Source organism: Eubalaena glacialis, chromosome 3 (genome assembly GCF_028564815.1).
Source record: "Eubalaena glacialis isolate mEubGla1 chromosome 3, mEubGla1.1.hap2.+ XY, whole genome shotgun sequence".
Lineage (NCBI taxonomy): Eukaryota > Metazoa > Chordata > Mammalia > Artiodactyla > Balaenidae > Eubalaena > Eubalaena glacialis.
The window spans coordinates 178,077,696-178,105,591 of record NC_083718.1 but is presented as its reverse complement, the minus strand read 5'-3'; the positions used below and the strand labels follow the sequence as shown (position 1 = coordinate 178,105,591).

At 58.1% G+C, this 27,896-nt stretch overlaps 1 protein-coding gene across 1 annotated transcript; it reads right to left on the bottom strand.

Annotated features, from left to right (window-relative positions):
* Nucleotides 1-2,095: 2,095 nt before the first annotated feature.
* Nucleotides 2,096-27,896, bottom strand: WNT4 (Wnt family member 4). Its single transcript, XM_061187024.1, has 5 exons — nucleotides 27,820-27,896; nucleotides 12,595-12,830; nucleotides 3,592-3,723; nucleotides 3,353-3,495; nucleotides 2,096-2,639 (listed from the first exon to the last, which is right to left on the bottom strand). The coding sequence occupies exons 1-5, from the start codon at nucleotides 27,894-27,896 to the stop codon at nucleotides 2,172-2,174; spliced, it is 1,056 nt and encodes a 351-aa protein (XP_061043007.1). The 3' UTR covers nucleotides 2,096-2,171.

Below are 27,896 nucleotides of genomic sequence, written 5' to 3'. Positions count from 1 at the left end.
TCACCGGGGCTACACCCTTCAGAACCCCGGGAGGATCAGCTTTGAGGAGCCCCCTGGTAGGTGGAGAGGTGAGGCCTATGAATAAGCAGAGATCCTCTCTCTTCTCCCTGGGGCAGTGCCCATCATACCAGCATCCAGCCTGAATCTACTAGTCCCCTGGCTCTGGGGACAGGACTTAGGGGTGGGGGAGGGGTCTCCACTGCTTCCTTTATGTGGGTCGGGCCTCTGCCAGTGAGGGATAGTATTTTCCCTGGCTCTGAGCAGACAGCTGAACAGAGCCCGCCAGAGGAGCAGTGAGCCCAGCTGGGCAGCTGTGGGGACACTTAGTCGGCTCAGCTTTCATCCACATCAGAGCCTGCCTGCCCCAAGATTATCCCCACATTTGAATGTGGGTCCAGCATCTCACTTGGTTTTGGCCTTCTTCTTGGATGGACACTGAGCAGAGAGCTTGGCTGGGGGCCGAGGGTGTTGACCCTGTCTTCGTGAGGGAGCCAACACCAGGAGGCACAAACCGCAAGGCCTGGAGGAGAGCGTCTACAGGCTGGAGCCCGTATTCTGGATCTGGGACCTTGAATTCAGACGCTGAACCCTGGAGCCAAGAACCTGGAGTCTGAGAACCTGGAGCCTGGAGCTTAAGACCTCAGACCAGGAGCCGAAAGCCCCAGTGTTGGTGCAGCTTGGAGAGAGGGCTGAGAGTGAGGTCCTCTGGTGGTCGGGAGCCCACCTGAGAAGCAGTTGGGTCAGGCCAGGGCTTGCTGTGTGCAGGTCCTGCTCACAGAAGTTTGGACTGGGCTCCTGATGGTTTGGCTGGTGCACAGGGCCAGGCCCGGGCTGCTGGTGCTGGCTCTGGGGGGCTCTGCTTCAGTACCCATGGTACCTGGGGGCAGGGGTGCCTCCGCTGCGGAGACCTCACTTCGTCAGCCTTCCCACTGTCCACCTCTTCCCTCAGAGCCTGCTCTGCCCTCCCTTGGGAACCAAGTGGGCTCTGGCTCAGCCTGTAGTCTGTGGCTCCTGCTGCTTCCCAGCCCATTTTCCTCCAGCCAGAGCTCCATCCCCGAGGCTCAGACCCAGGGGGACCTACAGTTTCTGGGCCTTTGGGTACAGGAGTCCAGGAGGAGCCTTGGCTGGGGGGCTCTTCTGGCTCTGCCTCTGCCTCTCCTGGCTCTGGGACCCAGCTGAGCCTTGCCCTTCCTCCTGTAAAATGGGCACAAGCATGCATCCCTGTCTTGTTGGCCTCCCAGGACTGCTGTGGTCATCCAGTGAGATGGCCCAGTACAGGGCCTAGAACAGTATTTGCTCAATAGATTTGGTTAAGGGAGTGAAATAAAAGTTGGGAGATGGCTTTTTCACGTGGCCCTCTCCTGTGTGCGTGTGGCGTTTCCATTCTTAGTTTCATGGAGGAGCAGCACCGTGGAGTGACGCTCACGGCGTCACCGTGAAGGCCCAGCTGGGGTCTCTGATCCAGGACGCAGCCGTGTTCCTGCCTGGGAGGGACCAGGGAGTGAGGGTCTCCCTCTCTGAGGGGAGGCTTGGCGGCTGGGCTAGGGGTGGGGGCACTGCAGCCTTCACCGGCTCTTGCCTCATCTGCTGTTCTTGCCTGGAGGGTCCCACAGAGATTGAACCTCTGGCTGCTCATGGAGGCCTGAAATTAACCCTCTGCCCTGGACCTGGTGTCTGCCCATTCCTTTTCCAGGGGGCTTGAGAGACAAAGCTACCAGGCTGAAGCTGCCCGGGGTGCATGTGTAAGTGTGGGGTGCAACTGCCGTCAAGATGGCACCACTCCCCTGCCATAGGGCTGCCCCTTTCCCTAGATGGCAGGGTCAGTAGGCATGTGGCTGTAACACTTCGTTACCCACCTTAAGTCTGCAAGTGGAAAAACAGGTACAGATAACAAGTGAGTGGTCAGCAGTGGCCACATGTGGGCAGCCAGAAGCATGAGCAAAGTCCCTTTGGTCAGTGGCAGCCACAAAGGCCCAGGCTTCAGGGAGGCCCCAGTTGGTGCCCTTGGGGTCGCCTGGCTGGTTCCGGCAATAAATAACATGAGGACCCAAAAACCAAACCAAAATAAAAAATACAGCCAGTATCTTTTGGGGTGGGTGGTGCGGGACTGTTTAAATTATCGGCCTTCCCTGGGCCACTAGGTGGTTGCTGGGCGCAGGGCTGGGCGGCGGTCACCGGCACGTGTGCAGCTCCACGAGCCGCTGGCACTGCCGGCACTTGACGAAGCAGCACCAGTGGAATTTGCAGCTGCAGCGCTCGGCCAGCTCTACCTGTGCTGTGTGGAAGCCGCGGCCGCAGCACAGCAGCTCACAGCCATCGATGGCCTTGGACGTCTTGTTGCACGTGCGGCCCCTCGTGCCCAGCACGCCGCTGCGCATGTCCTGCTCGCAGAAGTCCGGGCTGGGCTCCAAGTACACCAGGTCCTCATCTGTGTGCGGCTTGAACTGCGCGTTGCGCGGCACCAGCGCCCTGGAGGAGCCCACACGGCGTGGCTCCACCTCCGTGGCGCCGTCAAACTTCTCCTTCAGCGCGTGGCCCACCTGGCGGAAGGGCGGCACGGCTCGCCAGCACGTCTTTACCTCGCAGGAGCCCGACACCCCGTGGCACTTGCACTCCACCCGCATGTGAGTCAGGATAGCCTGCGGGGGGCGGGGAGGGGAGAGGGGCCATCAGGAGATGTCAGGGGAGGCCGGGGAGGGGCTGCTGGGGGGCGGACGAGCGGGGGCAGGGACGGGGGCATGGCGCAGAATTGGAGAAAGATGTACGGTCATGCTTCCTCTGTATTAAGCTCCTGCCGTATGCCACGGTGGGCTGGTAATTTGTGTTGGGAACAAAGATACTGTCTTTGCCCTTGGGGCACTCGGAGTTGATGGAGGAGAGACATGTTAAAGGGCAGTGTCATACAAAACAGTGAAAAGTGACGTGTTGGGGAAGAACACGGCTGCATTGAACCTGCACAGGAACCTTGAAGAGTAGGTGTTGAGATAGCAGATGGTATTGCAGTTAAGCACACGGTCTTCGCAGTGACACGCAGAAATCCTAACCCTGCTACTTATTAGGGGTGTGTGTGCGTGACAAAGAGGGATGGAGACACACCTGTGTGCACATATATGTGTGGGTGGGGGCGTGTTGGGGGACGTGTGTGCCACACTGGGGGCCGCTCACACTGTTCTGTGACGCCTGCTCACCTGTCCACTCCCTCCCCGCGTCCCCCGCCCCATAGGAGGTGCCTGGTACTGGAGCCCAACAAGTGTTTTCTGAGGGGCAGGTGGGTGGGGGAGAGTGTCTGGAGACCTTGCCGAGCCCGCCCTTTCCCGGCCGGCCGTGAGGGTGCTAGGGCCGCACGCACTACCTTCCTGCCGGCCTCGTTGTTGTGGAGGTTCATGAGGGCCCGGCTGGACGAGGCCCCCTTGCTCCTCTCCCGCACGTCCACAAATGACTGTGAGAAGGCCACGCCATAGGCGATGTTGTCCGAGCATCCCGACCACTGGAAGCCTGGGTGGGGTGGGCATGCGGGGTCCGCGGGTGAGTGAGGGCCCGGGCCCCGGCCCCTGCCCTGCCACGCATGCCCACCCCACCGCCCGCACTTACCCTGTGGGCTGACCCCGTGTACCGTCCGGTCACAGCCGCACTTTTCCAGCTCCCCACTGCTGCACGCCCGCGTCACCGCAAAGGCCACACCTGCCGAAGAGATGGCGTACACGAAGGCCGCCTCCCGAGTCCCTGTGGGAGGGAGGCAGAGGGAGGGCAGGGCTGGGTCCCAGTGCTCCTCCCCGCACCCTCCTTTTTAGAGGAGAGGCATAGATGGGACTCCTGAACGACGGAGGCCCAGGGAGAGAGCAAGGCAGGCTGACTCCCGTGGGGCAGGAGTCACGCCGTGCTGGCGCTTATTCTTACCCACCGATGGCCAACATCCACACGCCGGACACTGCCCTGCGGTCTTCACGTGTGCTGGTCATTTATCCTCCCCGCACCCGTCAGGTGAGTACAATTATTATCCCCGCTTTCAGAGGGATCAGCCAACTTGTGCCAGGCCACGCAGCATGTGGTTGAGCAGCCAGATGGTCCAGCTTCAGCGCTCTGAGCACCGTCAGTTACTGTTCTCACAACCTCTCCAGGAGGTTAGTGATGTTAACGTCATTTTACGAGAGACAAGACAGGCGTGGGAGAGGTGAACTAACTTACCAAGACTACAGAAGTAGCAGGCTGGCCTGTCAACCCAGCTCTTTTTTGTGCCTATTCCCCAGCTGGCCCCTCTAGGCTCTGATGGGGTCCCCCGTCCGAGGAACCTGCCCCAGCCCTTCCTGCTGAGGCTGGGCCCATTTCTGAGACCACCTTACTTCCTTGTACTTCTAAGAGTAAACTGTAATGACAATGGCCCCACCGCTTACCAGGATCACTGCTGAAGAGGGGATGCCCTCTACCATCGGAAGCTTTATCTGTGCCCATTTCACAGATGGCACAGTGCAGGTTTGGGGAGGGGAAGTGGGTCGCAGTTGTCCAGTCAGGAAGTGATAGAACCAGGACTCAAACTCTGGTCTGTCCGCCTCTGCTGCCTGTCTTTCCCTTCCGCCCCATGACTTCTTGGTGGTTCTATTTTGGTGCCTGCCCTGTCTCTTGCCTGAATGGGTGTTTTTATCCTCCTAGGAACTGTGCCTCAGGGGGTGTAGCTGCTATGTAGCCCCTTTCTGGGGGTGTGGGTGGTGGGAGGGAGTGTCTTTGTGTGCGTTGTGTGTGTGTGTGTGGTGCGTGTGCACACGGCTGGCTGGGTGTGTGACCAGACGAGCCCTGCTCCTCTCTGGGCCCTGTGAGGGCCTCTGTGTGCCCGTGACTGTCCTTCTGTCTCTTGCTGGAGTGTCTGTGTCCACAGGAGCAGAGGGGGGAGGCTTTGGCCTCGTGGTTGGCAATTACCTCTGTGACACCCAGGCCGGTGCTCTCGGCTGCCCTGGGGAGCAGTCGCCGTGGTCAGACAGAAACAATCACCTCCTCTGTGCCCGTGTCTGTGGACAGGCAGCGGAGGCCGAGCGCTGGGGCTGGGGGCAGCTCAGGCCCCCATGGCCCAGGACGCCCTGTTCTCGGTTCGGCCCTTGAGCTGGGGATACTGCCCGCCACCCACTTTCTACGGCCCACCCTCTGCCCTGGCCTGGACACTTTGGGCCGGCATGAGGGGGCTTGGCTGGAGCCACGGGGGCCTTGACAGCCTGAGATGGAATCCTCTCCAAGTTAATCGAGGTTAATAGCAGGATCATGTTGGTTGGTTTTGTGCTGTGGCCGCCCAAAGAGAGACGACTTTAGTTTCTGGTATTTCTGGTATTTCCAGGCCTGAACCAGCACAAATCTTTGCCCCAAAGACCAAGGGGGAAGGGAAAGCAGGAGATAGTAGGGTGGATGGGACTGGCAGGGTGGCCCCAGCTCCTGGCCTGGCATGTTCCTTTGTCCTCTGCTTCTCTGGGCCCTCAGGCAGCCCCTGGCCTGCCCCAAGCTCTGGGCCCACCTCCTCCCCTGAGCGCTAGTAGCCTTGGGTGCAGGGCTCCCTGTGAGGTGGCTCAGGGAGACCCCTGCCTCATCCCCAACCAATACCCATCTGCCAGGACTACAGGCCCTCTTGTCCTGGCCTCAGGAGCAAGCTCAGAGAGAGCTCACTCTGTGCTGGGCACTGTCTGAGCACTTGACATAATTTATATACTCTTCACAACAACCCTGCCAAGTAGAGACTTTCACTCCCCATTTTACAGATATGGAAACTGAGGCACTGAGCCACGAAGCACCTGTCCAAGGACACCCAGCCAGGAAGTGGTGGGGCCAGAATTCGGACTCAGGCAGCCTAGCTCCAGAGTTTCAACCTTGACATGATCCTGCCACCCGGAGCCCAGAGCCTGGAGCCCCCAGGAATATATGCACATCTCTTCCCACCTCCATGTGTGAAGCCACGAGCTGTGGGACATGTCCAGTTCCTTTTGTGGGTTCTTCACTGGGGGATGGTGAGCAGTGGGGCTGTGCTCAGCACAGGAGGCCCCAGAAGGCCTGAAGAATGTGGCTGAGCCACTGTGTCCCGAGAGCCGATGGCAGCGGCTCCTCCAGCCTTTTATGACTGGCCCTGGGTCCCGATCCCTTGACTCCAGGGCTGTGGCCCCTCCTGGCTCATCCCCTCTGCCTGGCTGGAGCCTTGCTCACCAGTGAGCCGCCTGGCAGAGACCGCTGAGACACAGAAAAAGGATTGTGGTGTGGCTGTGAGGGTGGCAGAGGGGAGTTCCCCAGCGACATGGTCGATAACTGCTCCCTGGTCTGGGGGTTTGCCTGTTCCAGCTGCAGGGGGAGGACAGTCCTGACTCTGTCCTCCTGGGACAGCAGAGCCGGCCGAGGGAAAGGCAGAGCTCTCGAAGGTGCTAGCAGCTGCCCTACAGCCTTCTGCCTTTTCCGTAATGCCATTTGCCCCATTCCGCACCCAACTCCTTTCTTCCTGCTCTTTCTTCTTCCCTGAGCACCTCCTTCCCTGGCTCCACTGGTCTAAATCCTGAGCGTCCTCTAGGTCCCGCCTCACTGCCATCTTTTCCAAGGTGCTAAGGCTGCCTGGGGCTGGGAATTCAGAGTTGTCCTGGGGATCCAGTGATAACTACCCTTTCTGAGGGCCTACGATGTGCCAGGGCCTTTCCATGAGCTTATGGCGACCTGAGCAACCAGCTCTCTCCAGCTCTGCTCTGTGGAGGAAAAAGTGAGGCTCGGGGGCTCGTGTGGGGTCCCTCAGCCAGTCGGTGGCCAAGAGGGAATTGGAACCACGGCCTGCCTGACTCGAGGCCAGTGCTCTTCTGAGCACATCACATGCGCTGTCTCCCCAGATGCTGGATGGAAGGACATTTGAGCAGGAAGGAGTGTTTGGAGGAGAAACAGATGAGGCTGAATTGGGCTAGAAAGGAAGCCACAGGCGTGGGGATCCCCGGGGCGTCAGGCAGGTGTCTTGATGGCAGTGTCATTCCGAGCATAACTTACATGTTTCCAAAGCAGACCCAGCGGGAGTCCTAGGGAGGTGGGGCAGGAGAGGCACTGCCCTTGTCCTCTCCCCATCCCTGCCCCCAGCCTGCCTTTCCAATTTCCTTTGCTTTCTTGTCTGCAAAGGCTCACCTTTTCTTGAAACCACCTCCAGGAAGCCTCTTTGGATTTAAGAGACAATGTAGGGCAGGGGAAAGAGTAAAGGCTTTGGAGTTGGACAAAGCCGTGTTAAGACTCTTACTAGTGTAGTGACCTTTCCAAGTTCTAACATGGGGAAAGTAACGCTGGCCCAGCAGGCCAGGCCCTGGCACTTCTGCACGTCCCTCCCGCCATCATGGATTCCTGGGACCCCGGGTGCTCTGGCTGGCCTGGCCTGCCCTCCCCACGCAGTCAGAGTTGGACTCGGACTGTTTCATCTTCTAAGTGTCTTGTGTGCTTGTCTGCAGCCAGACTGGAAGCTCCAGGGGCCACGCTGTCCCTCACCACCTCCTCTGCCCCCCTCGAGCCCAGTACAGAGCTGGCAAGAACAGGCCTTTCCCAGCTCCCTGGAGACAGAGGCGGGTATTGGGAGGAGCGTGGATGCTCAGCCTGGCAGGCCTGAGATCTAGTCCTGGTTCTGCCACTTCCTAAATGTGTCATTTCAGTTTTTATGTCCATAGAATGGGGCTGACAATAGTTCTGACCTCTTCAGGTGGGTATGGAAATCTAATGACGTAAAACATGGGAAGTGCTTAGCCACTGGCCTGGAGTAGGAGCTTGAGACATGGTAGCTACTGTGAATGTTACTGTTGGGTGATTAATGCCATTTTATTCATTCGCTAACAAATATCGGTAGGGCACTTACCCCCTGAGGGCCACTTGTCCGCATATTTGCCATTGGGCTAAAAGCTTCCTTAGCCCAGAGACACCTCCTCCCTCACCAGACGTTTATTAGCCGCCTGCTGTGAGCCAGGCCCTGAGCCAGGCCCTATGCCAGCACGAGGGAGACGGACGTGAGTCTGTCCTCAAGGAACCCCCAGTGCAAAGTGTCTCTGGGGTAACCCCTCCCCAGACCTCCTGTGATGTATCTGATGGCACCAAAAGCTGGCCTGAGAGGTCCCCAGAAGAAAGGCATGTTGTTACCCTCATTGGGTCCAAAGTGATGCCAACATTGAGGACAAAGGTGAGAGCACAGGTGTTAGGGAGTCACAGCCCAGGACTGAAAAGCATCTACTTCGTAGATCCAGCCTGAAGTTACCGTCAGTCAGGTGCCCTGAGGTTAGACACGCGGGGACTGGAAACACAGCCTGGGCTGGATCCTCTCTTGGCTACGACCAGTGCACCACATCACCTCCCGGCATGGCAGCCAGAGCCCAAAGGGGCCTCAGGGCTCATGGAGTCCCCTCTCTCGGGACAGGGACACGATCAAGCTCACAGAGTGAGGTGTGAGAAGGCAGGGGCAGGCCCAGCGTTGGCTACAGATGGAGGGAAGCAGGAGCAGAGGAGGCTGCATGGCCTTCCCCACCCCTCCCTGTCCTGCTCGGGCCAGCCCACTCTGAGACCCCAGCACATCCTGCTCACGGCCACACTGAACTTTCGCCAGACTCCCTGGCCTCTCCCTCCCACCCTCAAACCCTCGTCATTCATTCCACAAATACTTATCAGTTACCTACCTTGTGCAGGTGCCGCCCCAGGCATAGGGACTAAGCAGTGACCAAACCGCACAGAGGCCATCCCACATCTGGCCCTGCACGCCTGCTCAGCCAAGAACCACCGCCTGCCCCATTCCTGGCTGCCCCCGATGCCAACTTCACCAAATTTCTGGCAGATTCTCAGCCTAGAGCACACAGTTTGGCCCTGACTTGCACACTGTCCTCACCAGTCACCATTATGTCACCGTCTGTCTTGCCTCTGTAGGCCAGGAGCAGGGGGTCTCCACTGCCTGGGAGGGGAGGGGGTACGGCTTGGAGCTGTACGGCCTCGGGCAGTGCTGGTCGTGAGAGAGCTGCTCCCACCCCCGGGTGCCCTGGGAGTCAGGCACGCCTTTGGAGACATCATCTTTGAATCCTGATGGGAAGTCCAGGAGCTGGGGCCTGGGGTTGCCCCCCATCCAGGGAGGAGGACGCTGAGGCTAGGACAGGGGATGGACCTTGCCCGGGGTCTCATGCCAGAGCCGGCAGGTCCCGGATCTAGGTGCATCACACCCTCTGTCTGCTGGTCCTCCTTTCTCAGCTGTAACGTGGGAACAATACTACACACTCGGACTTGTCGTGAGGGTGGTCGGATGCAAGGCAGCACCGAGGAGGCCCTCAACAAATGGGGCTCCTTTTCTTCTCCAAGTATGGCCTGGCTCCTGGAGGGATCTGTGAGCTATTACCTTTCCAGGTCTGAGGTCAGGACCCCAGCCAGGCAGCCCATGAATGCGGGCACTGGCCTAGCCCCCCAACCCCTAAACCCTGGGGGCTGTGAGAGAGGCCTGCCCACCGGCTGCTGCCCAAAATCACAGCAGCTGGTGAGGACGGATGGCTTTTCTGGGGTCAAGGTCCACCCTAAATGTTGACACCCTTATGAGGTAAGCACACGTGCAGGTCCCACTGACAGGTGGGGATACCGAGGCTTGGAGGAGTGAGGTCCCTCCCCCAAGGTCATGCTGCCCGTGCTCTCCCCGCACGGCCTCATCAACCCTGGACCCTCCAAGAGCAGCACTGTGGCCTCGGGAGGGACAAGTCCCGTCTCTTATTCAGTGGAGATGAATTGAGACTTTTCCAGGAGGAATTTTACTATGGAAGAAAACGGAAAATGCAAAAGTGAGGGCATGGATGAATGGGAAGAGTTCAGACTCCTCCAAACACGACTGCCCTTGCCTGGCGTGTGGCTGGCTTGGCAAGTGCATGCCCTGACTCAGCCCCGAGGAGACTGGATGCTTGACCAAGTCACTTGGACTTTAGTCCAGAGCAGGTTCCAGCCAAGCCCGGTAGGATTCTCAGCATCTCCCTGAACTTGATGAGCTGGGGCTGGGCCCCCTCCCTGGTTCCTGGTGCAAACACAGGTGAGGAAAGCACTTCTCGATGGGGTCCCTCTCCTGCGTCAGGCCGCACTGACCCATGCCTCCCCTCTTCTGCCCCTTGAGCCCTTGCCCCGACTTGCTCTCTGCCACTGGATGACATCCCTTGACTGTCTCCTTCATGCCAGGCTCTGCCATGCGCTGGGAAACCGGTAAATGAGACATTACCCTTGCCTTGGAAGAGTTCAAGGTTTAGGGATGGGGGAGTGGGGTGGGGGAGACAGCCATCACAGTTCAGTGTGAAAGGTGTAATGAAAGCCATGTGGACACAAATGGTTTAGACAGAAGTGTGTGTGTGTGTGTACACGTGTGTGTATTAAGGGAGAGAGAGAGTGAGAGAGAAAGGAGAGAGAAATTGATAAGTCAAATGGGTTAAAATGTAAACAGCTGGTGAATCTAGGTAAACAGTATATGGCAATTCTTCACAGGAAAAACTGAACTCATATATTCAGAGAACAAACTGGTGGTGCCAGAGGCAGAAGCAGGGATGGGGGGTGGGCAAAATGGGTGAAGGGGTCAACAAGTACCAACTTCCAGTTATAAAATAAATACGTCATGAGGATGTGATGTACAGCGTAGTGACCATAGTTAATAATACTGTATTGCATATTTGAAAGTTGCTAAGAAAGTAGATCTTAAAAGTTCTCACCACAAGAAAAAAAATGTTTGCAACTGTGTGGTGATGGACGGGTAACTAAACTTACTGAATCGTTACATTGTACACCTGAAACTAATGTAATATGTCAATTATACCTCATTTAAAAAAGAAAATGCAAGTAGCTGACTGAATAAACCCATCACATAGAGATTTTTTTTAAAAAGAGTATATGGGAATTCCTTGTACTATTTTTGCAACTTTTCTGTAAGTTTGAAATTATATCAAAACAATTACCAAAAAAAAGGGAAAAAACCCCAGCATGAACAAAGAGCTTTGGAGCCCAGTGGAAAAAGCAACCACCTGCTTGCAGGAGCTGGGCAGACTGGAGGAGGGAACTGCTGAGCTGGTGGAGAAAGAGGGTTGGGTGTTTGGGGGTGGAGGAAATAGCATGTGCAAAGGCACGGGGGTATGAAGGGCCTGGCACACGTAACCCTGCCAGTCTATTCATCAGTCCACCTAAAACGCGGAACACCTACTGTGTGCCAGGGGCTTCCTGTGCCCAGGGTCTGCTGTTTGAGCCTAGTATCTGGGCCTCATCAGACAGACAGCCCTGGGTCCTCGGCAGGGGCACCGTGGTCCCGGGAGGGGCTCCGCTCCCAGGCCGCTCACTGGGCCTTTGCTTCTTCTCCGAAGCAGCAATGTTCAGTCATGCCAAGCATAATCGTGCCTTTTTGGCCCCTGCCAACTCCCAGGAGAATGGCTTCCAAATTTCTATCCCAGTTGGTTTCCAACAACATCCAAATGGTTTTGCCACAAGCCCAGCAGCCCTCGCTGTCCAGGACCACAGGTGCCGAGACAAAGGTTGGCCCAGGAACGCTTTCCTGCTGCCTGAGCAAGTCAAGGGGCCTGTGGACTATTGGTGGCTCGGAGTGTCAGTTTCACACTCAGAAAGTAGAAAAAGAGGCAGCTGGTTTAGAGCGCTCCCTCGAGGGTAGCGGCTTGACCCGGTGACCTCTTAAGGAGCCTTCCAGTTGCATGGAACGTTCTCTATGCCCTGGCCCATCTTCCTCTGGCTTGATGCCTTCTCATATTTCTGGTGTCAGCCGAGGACCCACTCCTTGGGAAAGCTTTCCCTGAGCACCCGCCCTGGCTGGGGCAGGGGTCCACCCTTGTGCTCCCGAGGCTCCTGTGTCCCCTCTCATCGTGGGTAAGAGCAAGACCCTGGAGCTGGACTGCACGGGCTCAAGTCCTGGCTTGGCCACTTTTTGGTTCTGTGACCTTGGGCGAGTTACTTAACCTCTGTGTGCCTCAGTTTCGTCATTTGCAATACGGAAGCCTATCTCAAAGGGCCAGATGAGTGAATATCACTTAAAGCACTTAAACAGTGTCTGGTCCCTAGCTGGTGCTACAGGTGTGAGAGCCACTGCCCCTACTGAGGTGTCATCGTTGCCTCAACTGTGAGCCCAGGAGGACAGGGTCTGGGTGCTGCTGTTCCCGGGGACTCAGGGCTGGGCAAGTGAGGCTCAACATGGTTCGTCAAAGGTACAGACGAACGAGATGCGCTTGCATAGGTGAGGCCAGTGCTAAGGTAAAAATAGCACGGGGCTGGGGGGCTGGAAGCCCAGGTCTGAATTCTTTTCTGCTGTTCACCCTCTGAGGAGCCCCGGGCAACTCCGTCCTTTCCCCTGCCTGAGGCTCAGTTTCTGACTCTAAAACGGGATGGTGGCTCCAGGACTGAAAACACGGCACACCGTATTGTGCTGCACAGCCAGAGAACAGCATCCTTCTCCGTCGGCCCTCCCGCAGGGGACTGCCGCCCGCTGGGTCCTGCCCGCTCCCATGCCTCCACCTGCATCCTGTGATGAGTGATGGACCCGTCAGGCCACTCATGAGCACATGATTCCCCACCCCAGGAAACAGTGGTCCCTTCCGGGGTCCCCAGCACCCCCGCGAGCCCCTCCCTCACCTTGCGTCACCACCTTGCCGAAAACAGGCAGCGAGTCGAGCGTGGAGCAGTTCCAGCGCCGGTTCCGGAACTGGTACTGGCACTCCTCGATGGCGAGCTGGGCGCCGCGGCGCACCGAGTCCATCACCTCCAGGTTCCGCTTGCACATCTGCACCTGCCTCTGGATCAGGCCCTTGAGCTTCTCGCACGTCTCCTCCTCCGAGATGCTCCCCACTGATGACAGCTTGGCCAGGTACCTGGGGAGAGGGGGGTTGCGGACGGGGGTGGGACGTGATGTTGAGCCCCTTCCCTCCTTCTTCCACGCCCCGGCTGAGGCCACACCCTGCCCAGGTCTCTGGGAGCCAGTTTGTACCAGGGATGGGTCCTGGAGGTCGGCTTCTCTCTGGACCCAGTGACAGCCCTCCTGCCTGGTTCCCAGGGCCAGAAGGGGGGAAGTGCTGTCTTGCACAAGGCCTCCATCTCAAGTTAGCCAAAGCAGGGAGAGCACTGGGAGGGCGGCTGACAGACCCCCGTGGGATCCCTCCCTGCCTGGGTGGCCCCTGCACTGGCATCTGTGCCCCGATGTTACCCCAGACCTCGCCCATGGGCTCCGAGCCCTTCATGTTGAAATGCCCTCTAGATGGGAGGCTGGAGCCACTGTCTGCCCTGGTGTGTCTCTTTCCCCTCCCAAGGCAGAGACCCCAGTGACCTAAGCCCACCTCTGGCTACAAGGTCACGATCCTCACTGCCAGCCATATCCCAGGGCCACCAGGCAGAGAACAGCGTCACTGCTGTAGCACTTAGGACAATAAGGGCAGTGAGGGCTGGGGGGCTGGGGATGGTGTTGGGGGAGGGGGCTTTGAAAACAAAGTGTGCCATGCTCTCCCCTCAGCCCCTGGAGTCTTTATAGCCAGAGAACGGGGCACCAGTGCTTGCCCCACCTCATAGGGTTATAGCGAGGATCACAATCCAGATGAGACAGCTTATGTCAAGACACTCTGCGGCCAGGCATATGTGGGAAGGGGCTTTACTGCATCCCTTTCAGCAGAGGACAGAGAACACTACCGTTGATTGGACACCTACCATGTGCTGTGCACGGCGGCAGACACTTCTTCCTGTTGCCAGCTCACCCCAAATCTATCAGGTGACAATTACTACGGCCATTTTATGGATTCCAAAATAAAGGCTAAGAGGGTAACATGCCCAAGGTGACCGAGGTAGCAAGTGTCAGAGCCAAGCTTCAAACCCCTCCAAACCCCATGGGCCTTTCCCCTGCCGACCCCCTCCATGAGGGCCCTGGAAGGCTCTGCCCTGTCTAATGACGGCCACTTCGTTTTTTGGGGGTTTTTTTTGGCCGTGCTGCGTGGCATGTGGGATCTTAGTTCCCCGATCAGGGTTCGAACCCGCGCCCCCTGCATTGGAAGCATGGCGTCTTAACCACTAGACCACCAGGGAAGTCCCTAATGACGGCCACTTTGCAATCTGGGCCAGGAGGCAAGGGGGCCAGGAGTAAGACACAAAAATACTCACCAGGGTGGGAGCAGAGCTAGGGAAAGACCCTGTGAGGAAGAAACTGGTTTTTCTCTCAAGGGAAGGGTGTGCATTAACAGAACACTTACTAAGTGCCAGGCATGTTTCAGAGCAGTGAGATGACCATCAAGGTCACCCAACTTGTAGGGGCAGACCTGGATTGGAGCCCGGGTCTGGATGACCCTGAGGCTTGTGCTCCAGCCACTGCCCCTCAACCTGTCCCCTGACCCCATCCCAGCGTCCCTGGCCAGGGCCCAGGGCACATAGTAGGCACACAAGTAGCAGCCTAATGGTGGAAGGAGAGCTGATTGGTGACTCTGGAAGGCCTCCTCTCCCTCCCCTGCCTCCCTTTCCCCCCTCTTCAGTGGGAGATGCACCTGCCACCTCCCAGGGCAGGCAGGGCTGCCTGGCGCTGCCTTCCAGATTCTTGGAGGAGCATCAGGGTGCACAGAATCACAGCCTTAAAGAACGTTCCCTGACAGGTGGTCTGGTCCAGACTCCTTATTTTTCAGGTAAGCGCAGAGAAGGAGAGGGGCCTTCCCACCACCTCCCAGCAGGAGACTCAGACCCTGGCTCTACCCTCAGCCTCAGCCCCATAGATCAGGGGCTCTGAACAAAAGCAGAGCAAGTGTCCCACTGCCCCAGAGACCACAGTGAACCAGCCCAGCAACCCAGGTCTGCTTGGTGGGGGGGCAATGGCTCTCTGGGTGGTAGAGGTGAAGATGCCAGTGCATCTTTACCAGGGAAGCTGCACAGATTTCTTGTCCAAAGAAGGACAAAGGCCACTGCTCTCTGGGACTCAGTTTTTCCACCTGTAATGTGAGAGGGAGACCACCGATTGTGGCCAAGTCAGGGAACTGTTGTCAGGCACTAAAGGAATCCTGCATGTGAAAGATGGCCTTACGTGGGGCCTCAGGCAATGGGGCAGGAACTCGTCATCTGTTTACTTAGTGAAGGAATGAATAAATGCACGGTACCCAGATAGAAAAGCACACAGAAAGCCTAGTAAGATATGGGAGATTTTTATGACAATGACAATAAGAATAGCTGACTTGTATGGCCCTTAATCAGTAAAGCCTGACTTTACTTACATGATTGCATTTAATCCTCCCAGCAAGCCAATGAACCCCCATTTATAGAGGAGGAAACTGAGGCACAGACAAGTTAAGTACTTTGCTTTGTGTGCGAGGTCACACAGCTAGTAAAGGCAGAGCCAGGACTTGAACCTGGTTTTGCCCGACTTCAGAACCTTTGGTAGAGACAATATTCTTTTATGTGGCTCAAGGACTTGAACGTCACCCGTGGGCAGAGGCTGCTGGGAGCTGGGTCCGTTTGACGTAAGGATGCAGGCCACGGTGCAGTGGGTGGGCCGCCTGCGGGTTGCTGAGCTCTCCACCCCTGGGGGTGTACAATCAGCAGCTGGGTTCTATTTGTCAGGCGCGTGGGCTGGACCAGAGTGATGGTTCTCGTATCTGGCTGCGCATCGAAACATTTGTGGGGTTTGCTGAAAGTGCAGGTGTCTGGGCCCCACTCCAGGCAGGGCTTGGTGGGCATCTGGGCTTTTCACACGTTCCCAGCAGCAGCTGTGAAGCCAGGCTGGCAATGGCCTGGAGGGCACTTTAGGGGAAGTCTGTGAGTACCCACTGGGGATGTTTCTTTCTAAGTCCCAAGGAATCTGATTCTGGGACCCTCTCTCCTCCTCAAAGCTGCGAGGCCTCTCTGCATCTGGCTTTCTTGATCTGGCAATCCCACAGGCTGCTGTGAGAAATTAACGTGATTTGACGTGGCTGGTGCATCTGGCTCTCGGCCGGCACATCTTGGGTGCGCCATAGCTGTGAGGATCTCGCCCTTCCCTGGCAGCTCGGGCTGGTGGGAGGTGGGTGGTCTTGGGCTGAGGCAGTCCCACCTCCCCTCACTTTTCCTGAATTCCTTGCCTCCCGGGAGCCTCACAGTCTTCTCTACCAGGTCCTGCCCAGAGTATGCACAGAGGCTGGTAGTGTCCCGACGAGGCCTGGGCAGAAGCCTGAGCTTCTCAGAAGGGAGACAAAGGTGGGAAGATGGCTGGGGGTCCGGGGAGGAGTCCGGGGAGGGTGTATCTGCAAGGGAAGGGGCCTGACTCGGCTCCTTAGCCCTACCTAGGTGCATCCCCCGCCTCTGCCAGCTATGGAGCTGGTCCCACCTGGCGCTCTTGGCCTGCAGGGGGCACCAAGAGCCCGGCTACTGGCCGTGGGCCAGGTCCACGTTTGGGAAGCCACGGGTGAGGGGACTAGCAACTGGGCCTAAAGCTGGATCCTTTCCTGCTCAGATGCCAGGGTTGGTCTCTAGGAGAAGGTGGGGCCCCCCATTCCCTCTGTGACATGGGGGCACAGAGCTGGCCTGTCCCCATCTCAGCCTCTGCTCCCTCCCTCTGTGTCCTGCCAAGGGGCCAGGTGGGGCTGTGCTGGGCCCTGGCTTCTGTGTTCAAGGCAGGGATTCTCTGGGCAGGAGGAACAAGCTGGGGAGGCCTGGCTGAGCCACCAACCCACTGTGGGACCTTGGGCAGGTCTCCGCCCCACTCGGAGCCTGTCTCCTCATGGTACCATAAATGAATGGGTCTGTGTCAGAGTCCGCTGGGACGGGGGGTGGGTTCAAGCCTCAAAGTCCCCCTGGCCCCATGCCAGGCGGATAAGACGGAGCCCCTGCCATTGAAGAGGCGTGAGATGGGCCAGAGGGGCCACCCACCCCCACCTCCCGTAAGCTCAGGACTCAACGAGGGACACGGGCTGAAATAACAGTAATAGGGATTTAGGGGTGAGCTGCTGGCCTGCCACGGTGTGAGTCACTGGGACAGCTTCCAGGAAGAGGCTGAGAACCCTCTTCCACTGAGGAGTGTCCCTGCCCCCAAGGTTGGCACCAATGCCCACCACCCCCAGCCCCTGCCTTCATCTGGCTCCACAGCTGTCTCCTTCCCTGCCACAGGAGGCAGGGCCCCAACTCACCCTGGTTCTCTCAGATCCCAGGGTCTTGCCTGGGAAGGGCTGGGTATCAGAACTGGAAATGGAACTGGGAAAGGAGTGGGGAGAGTTAGGACCTCAGGCATCACACGCCCTTGCCCACACTGCTTGCTCGTTCTGGTATCTGGTTAGGGTGCCTGGCCTCATTTTACAGATGAGCAAACTGAGGCCCAGAGAGGTGGAGTGACTCCCCAAAGTCACACAGCTAGTGAGTGGCAAAGCTGGAATGCAAACCCAGCTCAAACTGGGACCTCTCTTTCCCCTGTACCCTGGTTGTGGATCTGCCTTGTTTGACAGCTGCAGGGGGCTAACACCACCCTCGGTGTCACGTCCAGTCCGTGGCCTCCTCGATGCCTAGCATAGGGTGTGGCACCTAGAAGGTGCTCAATACATGCTTGCAGCATAAATGGATGGCTCTGTCCTGACTAGGTCCCCTCTGCTCCCCTCCTGGCAGAGGGCTCAGGGTTGGGGGCGGGGCAGTGAGGGGAGAAAGTGGAGGCTCTGTGGCTTTTTGGTCTGCTGAGGACTTGGAGACCCTTAGGGGCAAGGCCCAGCTGGTTCCAGGGGTCTCAGGAATCCCCTCTCTGCACCCTCAGGTGGCTCAACTTTTCCTCCAGAGACACGCGTGCCACTTGCTGACCGGGAGCCGGGCCCGGCTCAAATGTCAACTGCACAAGCCATTCCTGGAGGAGACCAAGAGCCTGGGCGTGTGCGGTGGTGGCGGGGGGGGGGGGGGGGGGGGGGGGGGGGGGCTGACTGCGTTGCGCTGGGCCGGCCTGTGGAGGGCCTCGGCCATCCCTGCTTCTTCTCTCATTCTGGTTGCATCGCCCCAATTTAGGCTTCTTCCTGCCACTGCTGAGCACAGGCTTAGCCATTTGCTACCCGCTGCCCCGGCCACACAGGACTCCAGCCACAGCCGTGCCATCGATCAGGTTACCCCCCAACCCTGGGCCGCCCCGCTGCCAGGCAGCTCGTGCCCTGTCTTCTCCAGCGGGGGCTCCGGTCCTTCAGGCTCCTCCCAGGAGGCCCTCCCCACGCCCGGCCCGTGCCTGCAGCCTGCGAGGCTGGAGGGCCCTGGCCCTGCCAGGGAGATCAGATCCTCTCGGCCACCTGCTGTTTTCATTAGAAACTAAAATTAGCTGGGCTTGTCCCAAGCTTTTCCAGGTTTGCTTGCTTTTCAAAAAAAATATACAAATTCCTAGAGGAAAATCCGCACCTCTTCGCGACTCCTGCCCAGCTCTTGCTCTGCGCGTCAAGAGGACAGGGGACGGGAAATAGCTGGAGCGTTTGGGAGGCCAAGCAGATCAGCGTCGTGGGTCCTGGCCCCACGGTCTCCAGGTGGGGGCTGGGACGCCAGCCCAGGCCTCTCTACCCCCTCCCTCTGGCCTCCCCACCCGGCCGGGCCACATTTAGAGCCTCCTCAGGAGCGGTCGTGCCTGCCGGCGACACCAGGGAGGAAGGAGGCCAAGCGGCAGGAGGAGGAGCTGGAAGGAAATGAGCCCCTGATGAGCCGAGAGCCGCCTGGGGAGACGTGGCCGGGTGAGGGCGAGAGGGACCCAGACCCATCCGGGACTGTGCGCTCGTGGCAGGCGGGGTGCACCTGGTTCCCCAGGAGCCTTCCACACCCCCAGTTGTTCTCAGACCTTTGAGGGTTTCTGTACCCGTGGTCTTAGTCTCCTGCTGTCCTCTTCCCTACAGTGTCCGGGTCCCGGAGACTCTTATCCCTTCGCGTGGCAGGCAGCGTGGTGCACTGTGCAGGAGAGAGGGACCGTCTGGGTCAGCGTCCCACCTCTGTGTTACTGAGGCAAGAGAGGGACCATCTTTGAGCCTCAGTGTCTTCACCTCTAGAATGGGGAGAAGAATAGTTCTGATCTCAGGAGGCTTAAGTGAATTAAATAGTCACATAGGAGGCACTCTTCCCCTGTTGGCAACAGTATTACATAATCATCATTAAGATGTTTGTCATCATCATCATCATCACTGCCCTCTCAAAGCCTCTTCATAGTCCATTGAGCTGGACCCTCTTCTGGACCCCAGACAGTTCTGCTCATTTGTCTCCTTTGGCTTGGTTCCATCAGCTCTCTTCCACCTGGGTTCCCAGCCTGTCTTTCAGCTGATCACTCCGGAGTGCAGGGCACACGCCCATGGGGCACAGTGGATCACTTCAGCCTCGATCCCAACTGTCGATTTTTTTTTTTTTTTTTGGCCAAGCAGCATTCGGGATCCTAGTTCCCTGACCAGGGATCGAACCCGTGCCCCCTGCAGTGGGAGTGCGGAGTCTTAACCACTGGACCACCAGGGAAGTCCCCCCAACTGTAGATTCTTGATAGTCCCCGGACGGAGTATGCAGAGTTAGAGAATGTGTTTCCAGTGATTCTGGCCCATCAGATGGATCCTCCAAGGACTGGGAGTATGAGGGATGGGATGGGGGGGGGGGGATGGTCCTGTTAGGAGATTAGGAGCTGGGGACACTGGGGTGAGGAGGGCAGGGACAGTGGGGACCTAGGACTAGCTCAGGTGTGCCCAGGGGACTTGGAAACCGTTCATGGCACTAGATGACTAGAAGAAAGGGACCTCATGTCCCTTGTCACTTGTGCTCTTCAAACAACAGCCACATGCTTTACTATATCCTTATATGGATATATATCCATATATCCATGCAGGGTTGTCCAGGTGGGTATCATCCCCTCCATTTTTCAAAAAAAATAAATTTATTTATTTTTGGCTCTGTTGGGTCTTCGTTGCTGCACAAACACCTTCTCTAGTTGCGGTGAGCAGGGGTTACTCTTTATTGTGGTACGCGGTCTTCTCACTGCGGTGGCTTCTCTCGTTGTGGAGCACGAGCTCTAGGCGTGCTGGCTTCAGTAGTGTGGCTCACGGGCTCTAGAGCGCAGGCTCAGTAGTTGTGGCTTGCGGGCTCTAGAGCGCAGGCTCAGTAGTTGTGGCTTGCGGGCTCTAGAGCGCAGGCTCAGTAGTTGTGGCGCACGGGCTTAGTTGCTCTGCGGCAGGTGGGATTTTCCAGGACCAGGTCTCGAACCCGTGTCCCCTGCATTGGCAGGCGGATTCTTAACCACTGCGCCACCAAGGAAGCCCCATCCCCTCCATTTTACAGATGAGGAAACTGAGGTTCAGAGAGGCATGTGTTCAAGGCCGTGTCAGTGGTGGTCAGGATTTGAAAACAGGTCATACTGGCTCCTAAGCCCGGGCTGGCTGATCAGGCTCCAGAGGTGGCCCAGGGCATCGAGGGCATGATGGTTTGGCATCAGTGGACAATGATTTGAGGAAGGTGGTCTTCTTCTTCAATTGATGAGTCTTTCTAGAGCCCCATGTCTCTTCTGAACTATGGCGAAGGCATCTTTCAGGGCTGCTTTCAGGAGTGAGGGGTGCTGGGGAGGGCAATGTCTCAGGGGTTATGTGGCTGCCTGGACAGCATTTGGGCCGGTGGTCTCTGCAGCTACTCAGGCCATGGAAGGAGTTGCTGTCACTGGCCTGAACCCCCTGGAGGGGCAGCCAGCAAGGAGGGGCTGGCCTTGGAGACATTCCCAGTGGTGGTGGGGTGGCGGGTGCTGCCTCCACGCCACCTTCTTCCCAGATGTAGCATAACTCTAGAGTTCTCAATGCCCAGGTCACGTTCTCTTTGTCCCCAGTGCATTTCCCCAGCTGGGGGGAAATGACAGCCTCCTCTGGAGCCCAAGGCCCCACTCCTGTACCTTAGGGTGCTAATTCCCCCTCTGCCTGTCTTCTGGGATCCCTAGCTCCCTTTACTCCCCATCCGCAGAAGCCTCAGCACCCGTATTTTCCGTCTCTTGACATCCCAGTTTCCAGTATTTTCAGCGCCCTAGATTTCTTTCCTGTCCCCCACCTCTTATTTGGGAGGCCCCCCCATTTCCCATCTCACAGTATTTGTTCCCAGGGGAGCTGGTGGCTGACTCGGGGCCAGGAAGTAGCCTCTCAGACCTGAACTTGGATGGTTCCAGAGCTGTGCCAGAGGTGAGAATTTTTCTTCTCTCTCTGGGGCAGGTGTGCTTGTGGGGTGAGTGGGTGTCGAATGTAAGGCACTTCCTCACCTTGCCTTGCCCCCCTAATTTACCAGCAGAGAGCTTCTCCCTTGCAAAGACCCATCCAACCCTCGTCCCCAGGGTGCCTTTCTTGCCCTTGGAGCCATCGAACCATTGCACTGTCCTCCCTAGCTCGGCTGAGGGAGCCCTGGGGACGAGGACCAGGGAGGGATGGGGAAGCTGCATGAGCTGTCCAGGGCCGGCGCTGGCTTCCTGGAGTGAGGCTCATGCTCTGGTGGCTTCAGGTTTCTAGTGAGTTCCTTGGCCTTGGTGCACCCCTTCTAAAGGCCCAGTCCTGGGAGAGCCTGTGGCTGAGCCCGGACACCCACCCCAACAGGGCAGATGGGAAAACCTGGGTTCCTCCCTCGTTGCTCATCACCTCCAGCAGAGATGACTGGCTAGGTGTATGGGCTGCAGCTCTGCTTTCACCTGCTGCAGGGAAAGTTCTGGGAAGACAGTCAGGAGACCTGGGGTAGAGTTCCAGCTCTACCACTAATATGCTCTGTGACCCCAAGTGCCTAGCACAGTGCCTGACGGAGTGTAGGTCTGGACAAGTTAAGTGCTTGACATGACTGAATAGGGCTTACCCGGCACTCACTCTCCTGCTTGGAGGCTCTGTGTCCCAGGAGCGGGCAGAGCTGATCACTTCTGAGACCCCCTCTGACTCTGATGGCTGTGATTCCGCCCTCTATGCCTGGGGTGCCAGGACAGCAGGGCATCACTGACTCAAGAGGAATACCCTGCTGTCTCCAATCCTTGGCAAAGAGTTCCTGGGACCCAACCCTGCGATGATATGACTTGTGTGTGAACAGAGTGAGAAACAGGGTCTGAAAGCACCCTCCAGGGTCACGGCAGGAAAGAGGCCCCTCTAGTTTCATCAGCAATTTCATGCTGCTCCCAATGGGCCGCTCCAAAGTTCCCCCGTGAACTGCGAGCTGTCAGGAGGTTCCTTCCCTCCCGGGACACATCCCTCCCTCCTTCCACCCTCCCCGCCCAGCCTCTCTTCTCAGACCAGGTCCCCTCTGCTGCGGGGGTTCTGACTTGGCCAGGGAACTTTTAAAACAGAGTTTGGTTTCAAGTTTGCCAGGAGATGGGGGAGGTGGAGAGGGGTTTGGAGCGGGGAAGGGGGAGCTGGGGGTGGTCACGGCAGGGAGCGTGCCTTCTCCTGGGTTTGGCCGAATCACAGAAGACACAGTTCAGGACTCAGAGATAAAACCTGGCAACTCCTGTAGAAATCTGGACAGCCACCATGGGGGTCGCAGCTTCGCCTCCCAGCTGAGTTTGCCGAGCAGCTCTTGCAAGCTCCTTTGGAGCAGGGGTGACTGGGGTGGGGGCAGCTGTGACGCACCCCCCACCCCCATCAGCGGCTCCCCGGCCAACTCCGTGCCCAGTTGGCTCAGGCCAAGCCCTTCTTCCCAGAGGGAGGAACAAGAGGAGGAGCCATGGTACAATTGCTCAGCTTTCCAAATGCATCCACAGGGCCCGAGTTGGGCGAGTTTCAACAGGTTTGGGGAGCACTGTCTTGTCAGATGCTGAGTTGCTCAATTGCTAATCCAGGGTTGAGGGAAGAAAGTCAAGCCACAGCAGACAGCTGGGTCGTGACTGCTGTCTGAGCAAACCCCTCGGGCAGAGCCTGGTCCCGGGGCCCTGGGAAGAGGGTGAGGGGAATGAGCGCTTAGCCTGGCTCTGAGCGGGTGGCCTGGCTGGGAGCTGCGGGCCAGGGCAGCGCATCTGCCGGGTGACAGCCACACGTCCTGACACCCACTTTGGCACATCTTAGCATCACCTGAGGCTCAAGGCAGTAGAGCAGAGCCTCCCTCCCACTCGAGGTCTTTGAAAGTGGGGCACGATGTGACAGCAACTTACAACCCTCTGGAGCGAACAGGCCTGTCCTTCCTTTGTTTATCAAATGTTGACTGAGCACCTACTACATGCCAGACGTATGCCAGGCACTGAGGCTGCTGAGCAGTGTTGATGCCACAGCCTCGGCCTCCAGAGGTTTATAACCTTGTAGAAGGAGCCACATTATTAGACTATAGTTACATACAATACGAGACAGTTCTATAGGCAGGGGATAAAAACCATGAGATCTGGACATGTGAGAGCAAGTCAAGTTCAAGTCCTGCTTCTGACGTGCAGAATGTCCTTGGGGAAGTCACTGCACCTCTGGGCCTCTGAAGTGGGGCTGAAGAGAATACAGACTCCCTCCTCTGAAGGGGGAGGGGGAGAGGTTATGTGGTTCTCATAGGGAAGTGGCTGTGAAAATGCTTTGTCAGCCACCGATTCTCAACCAGGGGTGATTTTGCCCTCCAGGGGACATTTGGCAATGTCTGGGGACATTTTTGGTGGTCACCTGGTTGGGGGGGGGGTGCTACTGGTGTCTAGTGGGTAGAGAGGCCAGAGATGCTGCTAAACATTCTACAGTGCACAGGACAGGCCCCAAATATCAGTGGTGGATTTGAGAAATCCTGGTGTACACTGTAAAGAGCTGTGGGTGTGTAGTGATTATGATTCAATGCCCAGAGCCATGGGAGGTGATCCAAGGGGGTGGGTTTTTGTTATTTAGGAGGGAGCGAGGGATCCTTTATAGCTGGAGACTAGGCGGACACTTCCTGGGGGAGACAGACCACACCTTTACCTGTGGGGCTGGCACTGCATCTTGGCTGGCTCTGCCCACACCTGGTCCAGCAAGTTGCACCCAGAGTGCCAGGCCTCACTCTGCTCATGGGCAGGGCAGTTACACACCTCTGCTGCGTGAGCAGGCACGTGGGAGCTTGGCCCGGAGACGGAGGTGCACACCTGTGGGGAGTCAGATCCAGTGCGCAGGGAGATGCCTCCCCCAGGGGCACCGAAGGGCACTCCCAGCAGCAACTCCTCTGGCTGGCAGGATTTGCCCGGGAGCTCGGCTGGTCTCCCTGGCTCTGTGAGGCTCTTGCAGGGGCCCTGGTTGAAGAGCAGGGAGGCAGCAGCCTAGGATCCTACCTGTGTGACCTGTGTAAGATCACAGGGTCTGGACAGCACAGTTTTGGGTAGATGGCGCTTGGGGGCAGAAGCCTGAAGGCCCGTTCCCTCCATCATCTCTGTAACCAGGGGCACAGCTCCCCCAGTTCAGTGACAGCTGCCCTCCACGTCCTGCAGCAGCCATGGCTGCAGTTTCTATCGCTGTGCCTGGCATTGTTCTCAGCATGCCACGTGCACGGGCTCTCTCTGGCTTCATCACCCCCAAGCATGGGTACCATTTTACAGATGAGGAACCCGAGGCTCAGAGAGGTTGAGTAACATGTCCAAGGTCACTGCTCTTGTCGGTGGCAGACCTGGGATGGAACTGCATACAATCTGTCCTAGCCACTCCGCTGGACTACCTTTGAGTGTAGCACAGGCCCCCCGCCCTCGCCTACGAGGCTCTGCTGGGGCCCCAGCATAGCACGTCACTGCCTTCCTTCAGGAAACCCGCAACGATGAAACTTTAGTTTACCTATTCTCTAACTCTTGCAGTACTTCCATTTGGCGTTCAGAACAATCTGCTGAGGATTGTGGCCCGGAGGGAGAGGCCCATCCAAGGCCGCCCAGCACTGGGGACCAAGTTGGGACTGGAACCCTGGTCTCCCGACTTCCAGCATAGCCCCAGTGCCGGGGGGAACATTCAGAGACATTTATGAGCCCAGGTCTGTGGCAGAGTCCAGGCCTTCCACCGATGGACTGTTTTTTTCCCTCCATCCCTCCCTCGGTGGGAGCTGCCACAAGATGTCAACTCACTCCTGGTGCCAGACACAAGTCTAATCAACAGCTTCCAGCTTCTCTGGGCTTGCCCAGGCCTCAGGCTGCAGAGCCCTCCCATCTCCAAGCTCCATCCTGCCCAACAGCTGCACGCAGCGGGACACCTGGCCTCCCCTCCAGGCCACCCGCCCTTCGGAAACAACAGATAGCACTGGCTCTTGCAACCGGCCAGCCAGCAGACCCTGGACGGAAGCCTGACTCCAGGTATTGGAAGGGGAGAGGACACCCAGGCCTTGCCCCTCTGAGAGTGCTGCCAGCCATCCTCTTGTGGCCAGACCTCCAGCGTGGCTCACACTTGAAAAGACACAGTGCCAGCTACCATGCCTGGATGGACATCTGCCTGCCAGAAGCTTTTCCTTCTAGAGGCAGCTTTCGGGTCAGATGCCTCTGTCATTTACTAGCTAGGTGACTCGGGGCAATTACCTCTGTGATCCCCAATTTTCTCATATGTAAAATGGGATTCAGATGTTGTCAGGATTTAGATAGTACAGGGGGAGCTACTATAATCATTATTGTCATGATTCTACAACCTCCAGGCCAAGTCCCCTCCATGACCGCTCCAGCTCACACTCAACTCTTTCCTCTGATAGCAATAGCATGTTCATGGTCTCATCCATTCGTGATCTGCTTTTATCTTGTCTTCCTCTTGGAGACCAAGCTGTGACATCTATTTCCCCCAGAGCTGGACCAGTCCCTGGCCTGGGGATGGACCCTGTCTTGGAATGTGCCCAGAGATCTCTTCTCCATCATAGCCTCTCTGGTTTGGCAGCGTCCTGGGAAGCCCCTTGTTCTTCCTGCCTTGGGCTGAGCAGAGAGACCCTTGGCTCGAAGCCCAGGGTGGAGCAGGAGTGAGCTGGGTCATCCGGAGACCTGCTTCGTGGCAACCTGAACCATCACGGCTGCAGAGAACAGGTTTGCCAACCTCTCTTCTCTCGAGAAGGCCGCCGCTCCTCACCCCACCCCCCCCACGGCGCAGCACGAGAACTGAGCTGTTGGAATTCCCCATGGTTTGCGTGACCCAAAGCTGGGGCTGCCTCCCTGGCTGGGATTTCGGGCTGGGATGTGGCTGAGGGTGGGTGGTGACACCACCTGGGCCACACTGGCTCAACCTTGGGACGGCTTCAGGGAAGGGCGTGTGTCACTGGCTGGGAGTCAGAGCACCTGGGTTCAGTTCTCAGCTCTGAGTTTGAGCAAGTAGCTTCCCCTCCTGGGGCCTCAGTTTCCTCATCTGTAAAATGAGCCAAAATGCTAGATGCTCTTTGAAGGACTTTCCACTGTGGATGTCACGCTGTTTCCCGATGGCCTGGGTCAGACCCTTGAACTGCCGCTTCCTCCTCTGCCTTTTAGTGGCCTTCAGCCCTGGGCCGGTCATACCCAGTTCTTGCTCACGCTCGCTTTGGAGACCCCGGCTCTGAACCCATGCTTTCCAGAGTCAGCTCCAGGGACCCCGGACTTCCCCAAGTCCAAATCATCTCCCCTCCTCGGCTCTGCGACCCAGGCCCCTCTCAGGGGGATGGCCTGCTAGGGGGTAGCGGGAGGGAGGTAGTGGTGCCCTGGTTTTTGTACACTTTGCCACTGCCCCTGAAGTGTTAATCAAATTAAGTCTCCAAGAAAAACAAAAGCTCCGCAGCCACTTCAGCCTGCCTTGGAGTCGCTCACTCTTGCTCTCAGAACAGCTGGGAGAATTCCACATCACCTCCGTCCCCCAAGCCCTGGGTGGCTCTGACCCCAACGAACACACTCCTTCCAGCCTGCGGGGCCCTGGCGGCTGCAATGACCTCATAGCAACAGCCATTGGACACTCGGGGCAATTTCATGGGAGATATTTGTTCTTTGGTCTTGATGCAGAGAGAATTTTTTTTCCTCTCCTGCTGTCTCCATGGAAACCCCAGCTACACTGTTGGCTATCCCCCTTCCCACCTCATGCTTTTCAGATCAATATTGGATCTTGGCTCCCCACTGGCTGCCCATAGCCGATGGGGGCAGAGCTCTGGGCAGAAGGAATTGGGACCAGGGTTAAGCCTGGGACTGGGGGAATGGTCACTGAGGGAGATGAAGAAGGGGTCCAGGGTCCTCTTGCTTCCCTGTTCACCCACTCATGGAAGCTCATCCTTTAGAATCCCCCCACCCCCCGAGCCAATCTTCCCAGGGAGTCCCCTGAGCCAGGCCCAGTCAAGGAGAAACAGACAGGTCACCAGCGGTCACTACCCCTCCCTCCTTAGGTGAGACTGAGGGAGGTGGAGGGCTGCTGTGCTCTTTAAGGTCTGGACGGAGTTTCTTCCTGCCCCAGGGAGAACCAAGGCCGTCCAGCGTCGGCTGCGGTCTCTCGGATGCCGGGCGTCCCGTCCCTTCCCTCCTTCTCTCCCGGCTCCCGTCCCCCAAGCAGAAACAGGTCTCTGCACGCCTCCAGCCCAGCCCGCAGCGCCGCGCGGGGCAGCTCGGCGCGGGGAACTCGCCCCTGGACTTCTGGGGGGGGGATTAACCTGTTATTAGGAGGCAGGGCTCTTCCCCGTAATGGGCTTCCTCGGCGACCTGTCAGCCCAGCCCGGTCTGCGCCCCGCGCCCGGCACCCCACGCCGGCCGCGGTCCCGCTCTCGCACCCCTTGCGCTCTCGGGCTCCCGAGGCCGCCTAGGGGTGCGGAAGCCGCCGCCACCCTTGCAGCCTCTGGGCTGGGACGCGGGCAGAGGGGTGTCCGGAGGGAGGCCCGGGCGGTGTCGGCGGCAGTGCAGAGGGCGAACGAGCCTCGCGTCCGGCGGCCGAGACACCTGCCGGGCGCCCCCGCGCCCGCTGCCCCGCGCTGCCTGGCACCGACCGCTGCCCCCGGGGCCTGCGCCGCCCCGCCCCGCCCGGCCCCCGCCCGGCCCAGCCGGGTCCCGGCCCGACTTACAGCCAGTTGCTCGCGGCGGCCGAGAAGACGGCGAAGACCAGGAGGCGCAGCGAACGCAGGCACGAGCGGGGACTCAT

What these genes read in the sequence shown, in the direction of transcription:
- WNT4 (XM_061187024.1), bottom strand. Translation starts at nt 27,896, where the DNA reads ATGAGTCCCCGCTCGTGCCTGCGTTCGCTGCGCCTCCTGGTCTTCGCC. An exon ending in GCCGCCGCGAGCAACTGGCT is followed by an intron (nt 12,831 to 27,819) that starts GTAAGTCGGGCC and finishes CCCTCTCCCCAG; the next exon opens with GTACCTGGCCAAGCTGTCAT. An exon ending in CGGCAAGGTGGTGACGCAAG is followed by an intron (nt 3,724 to 12,594) that starts GTGAGGGAGGGG and finishes TCCCTCCCACAG; the next exon opens with GGACTCGGGAGGCGGCCTTC.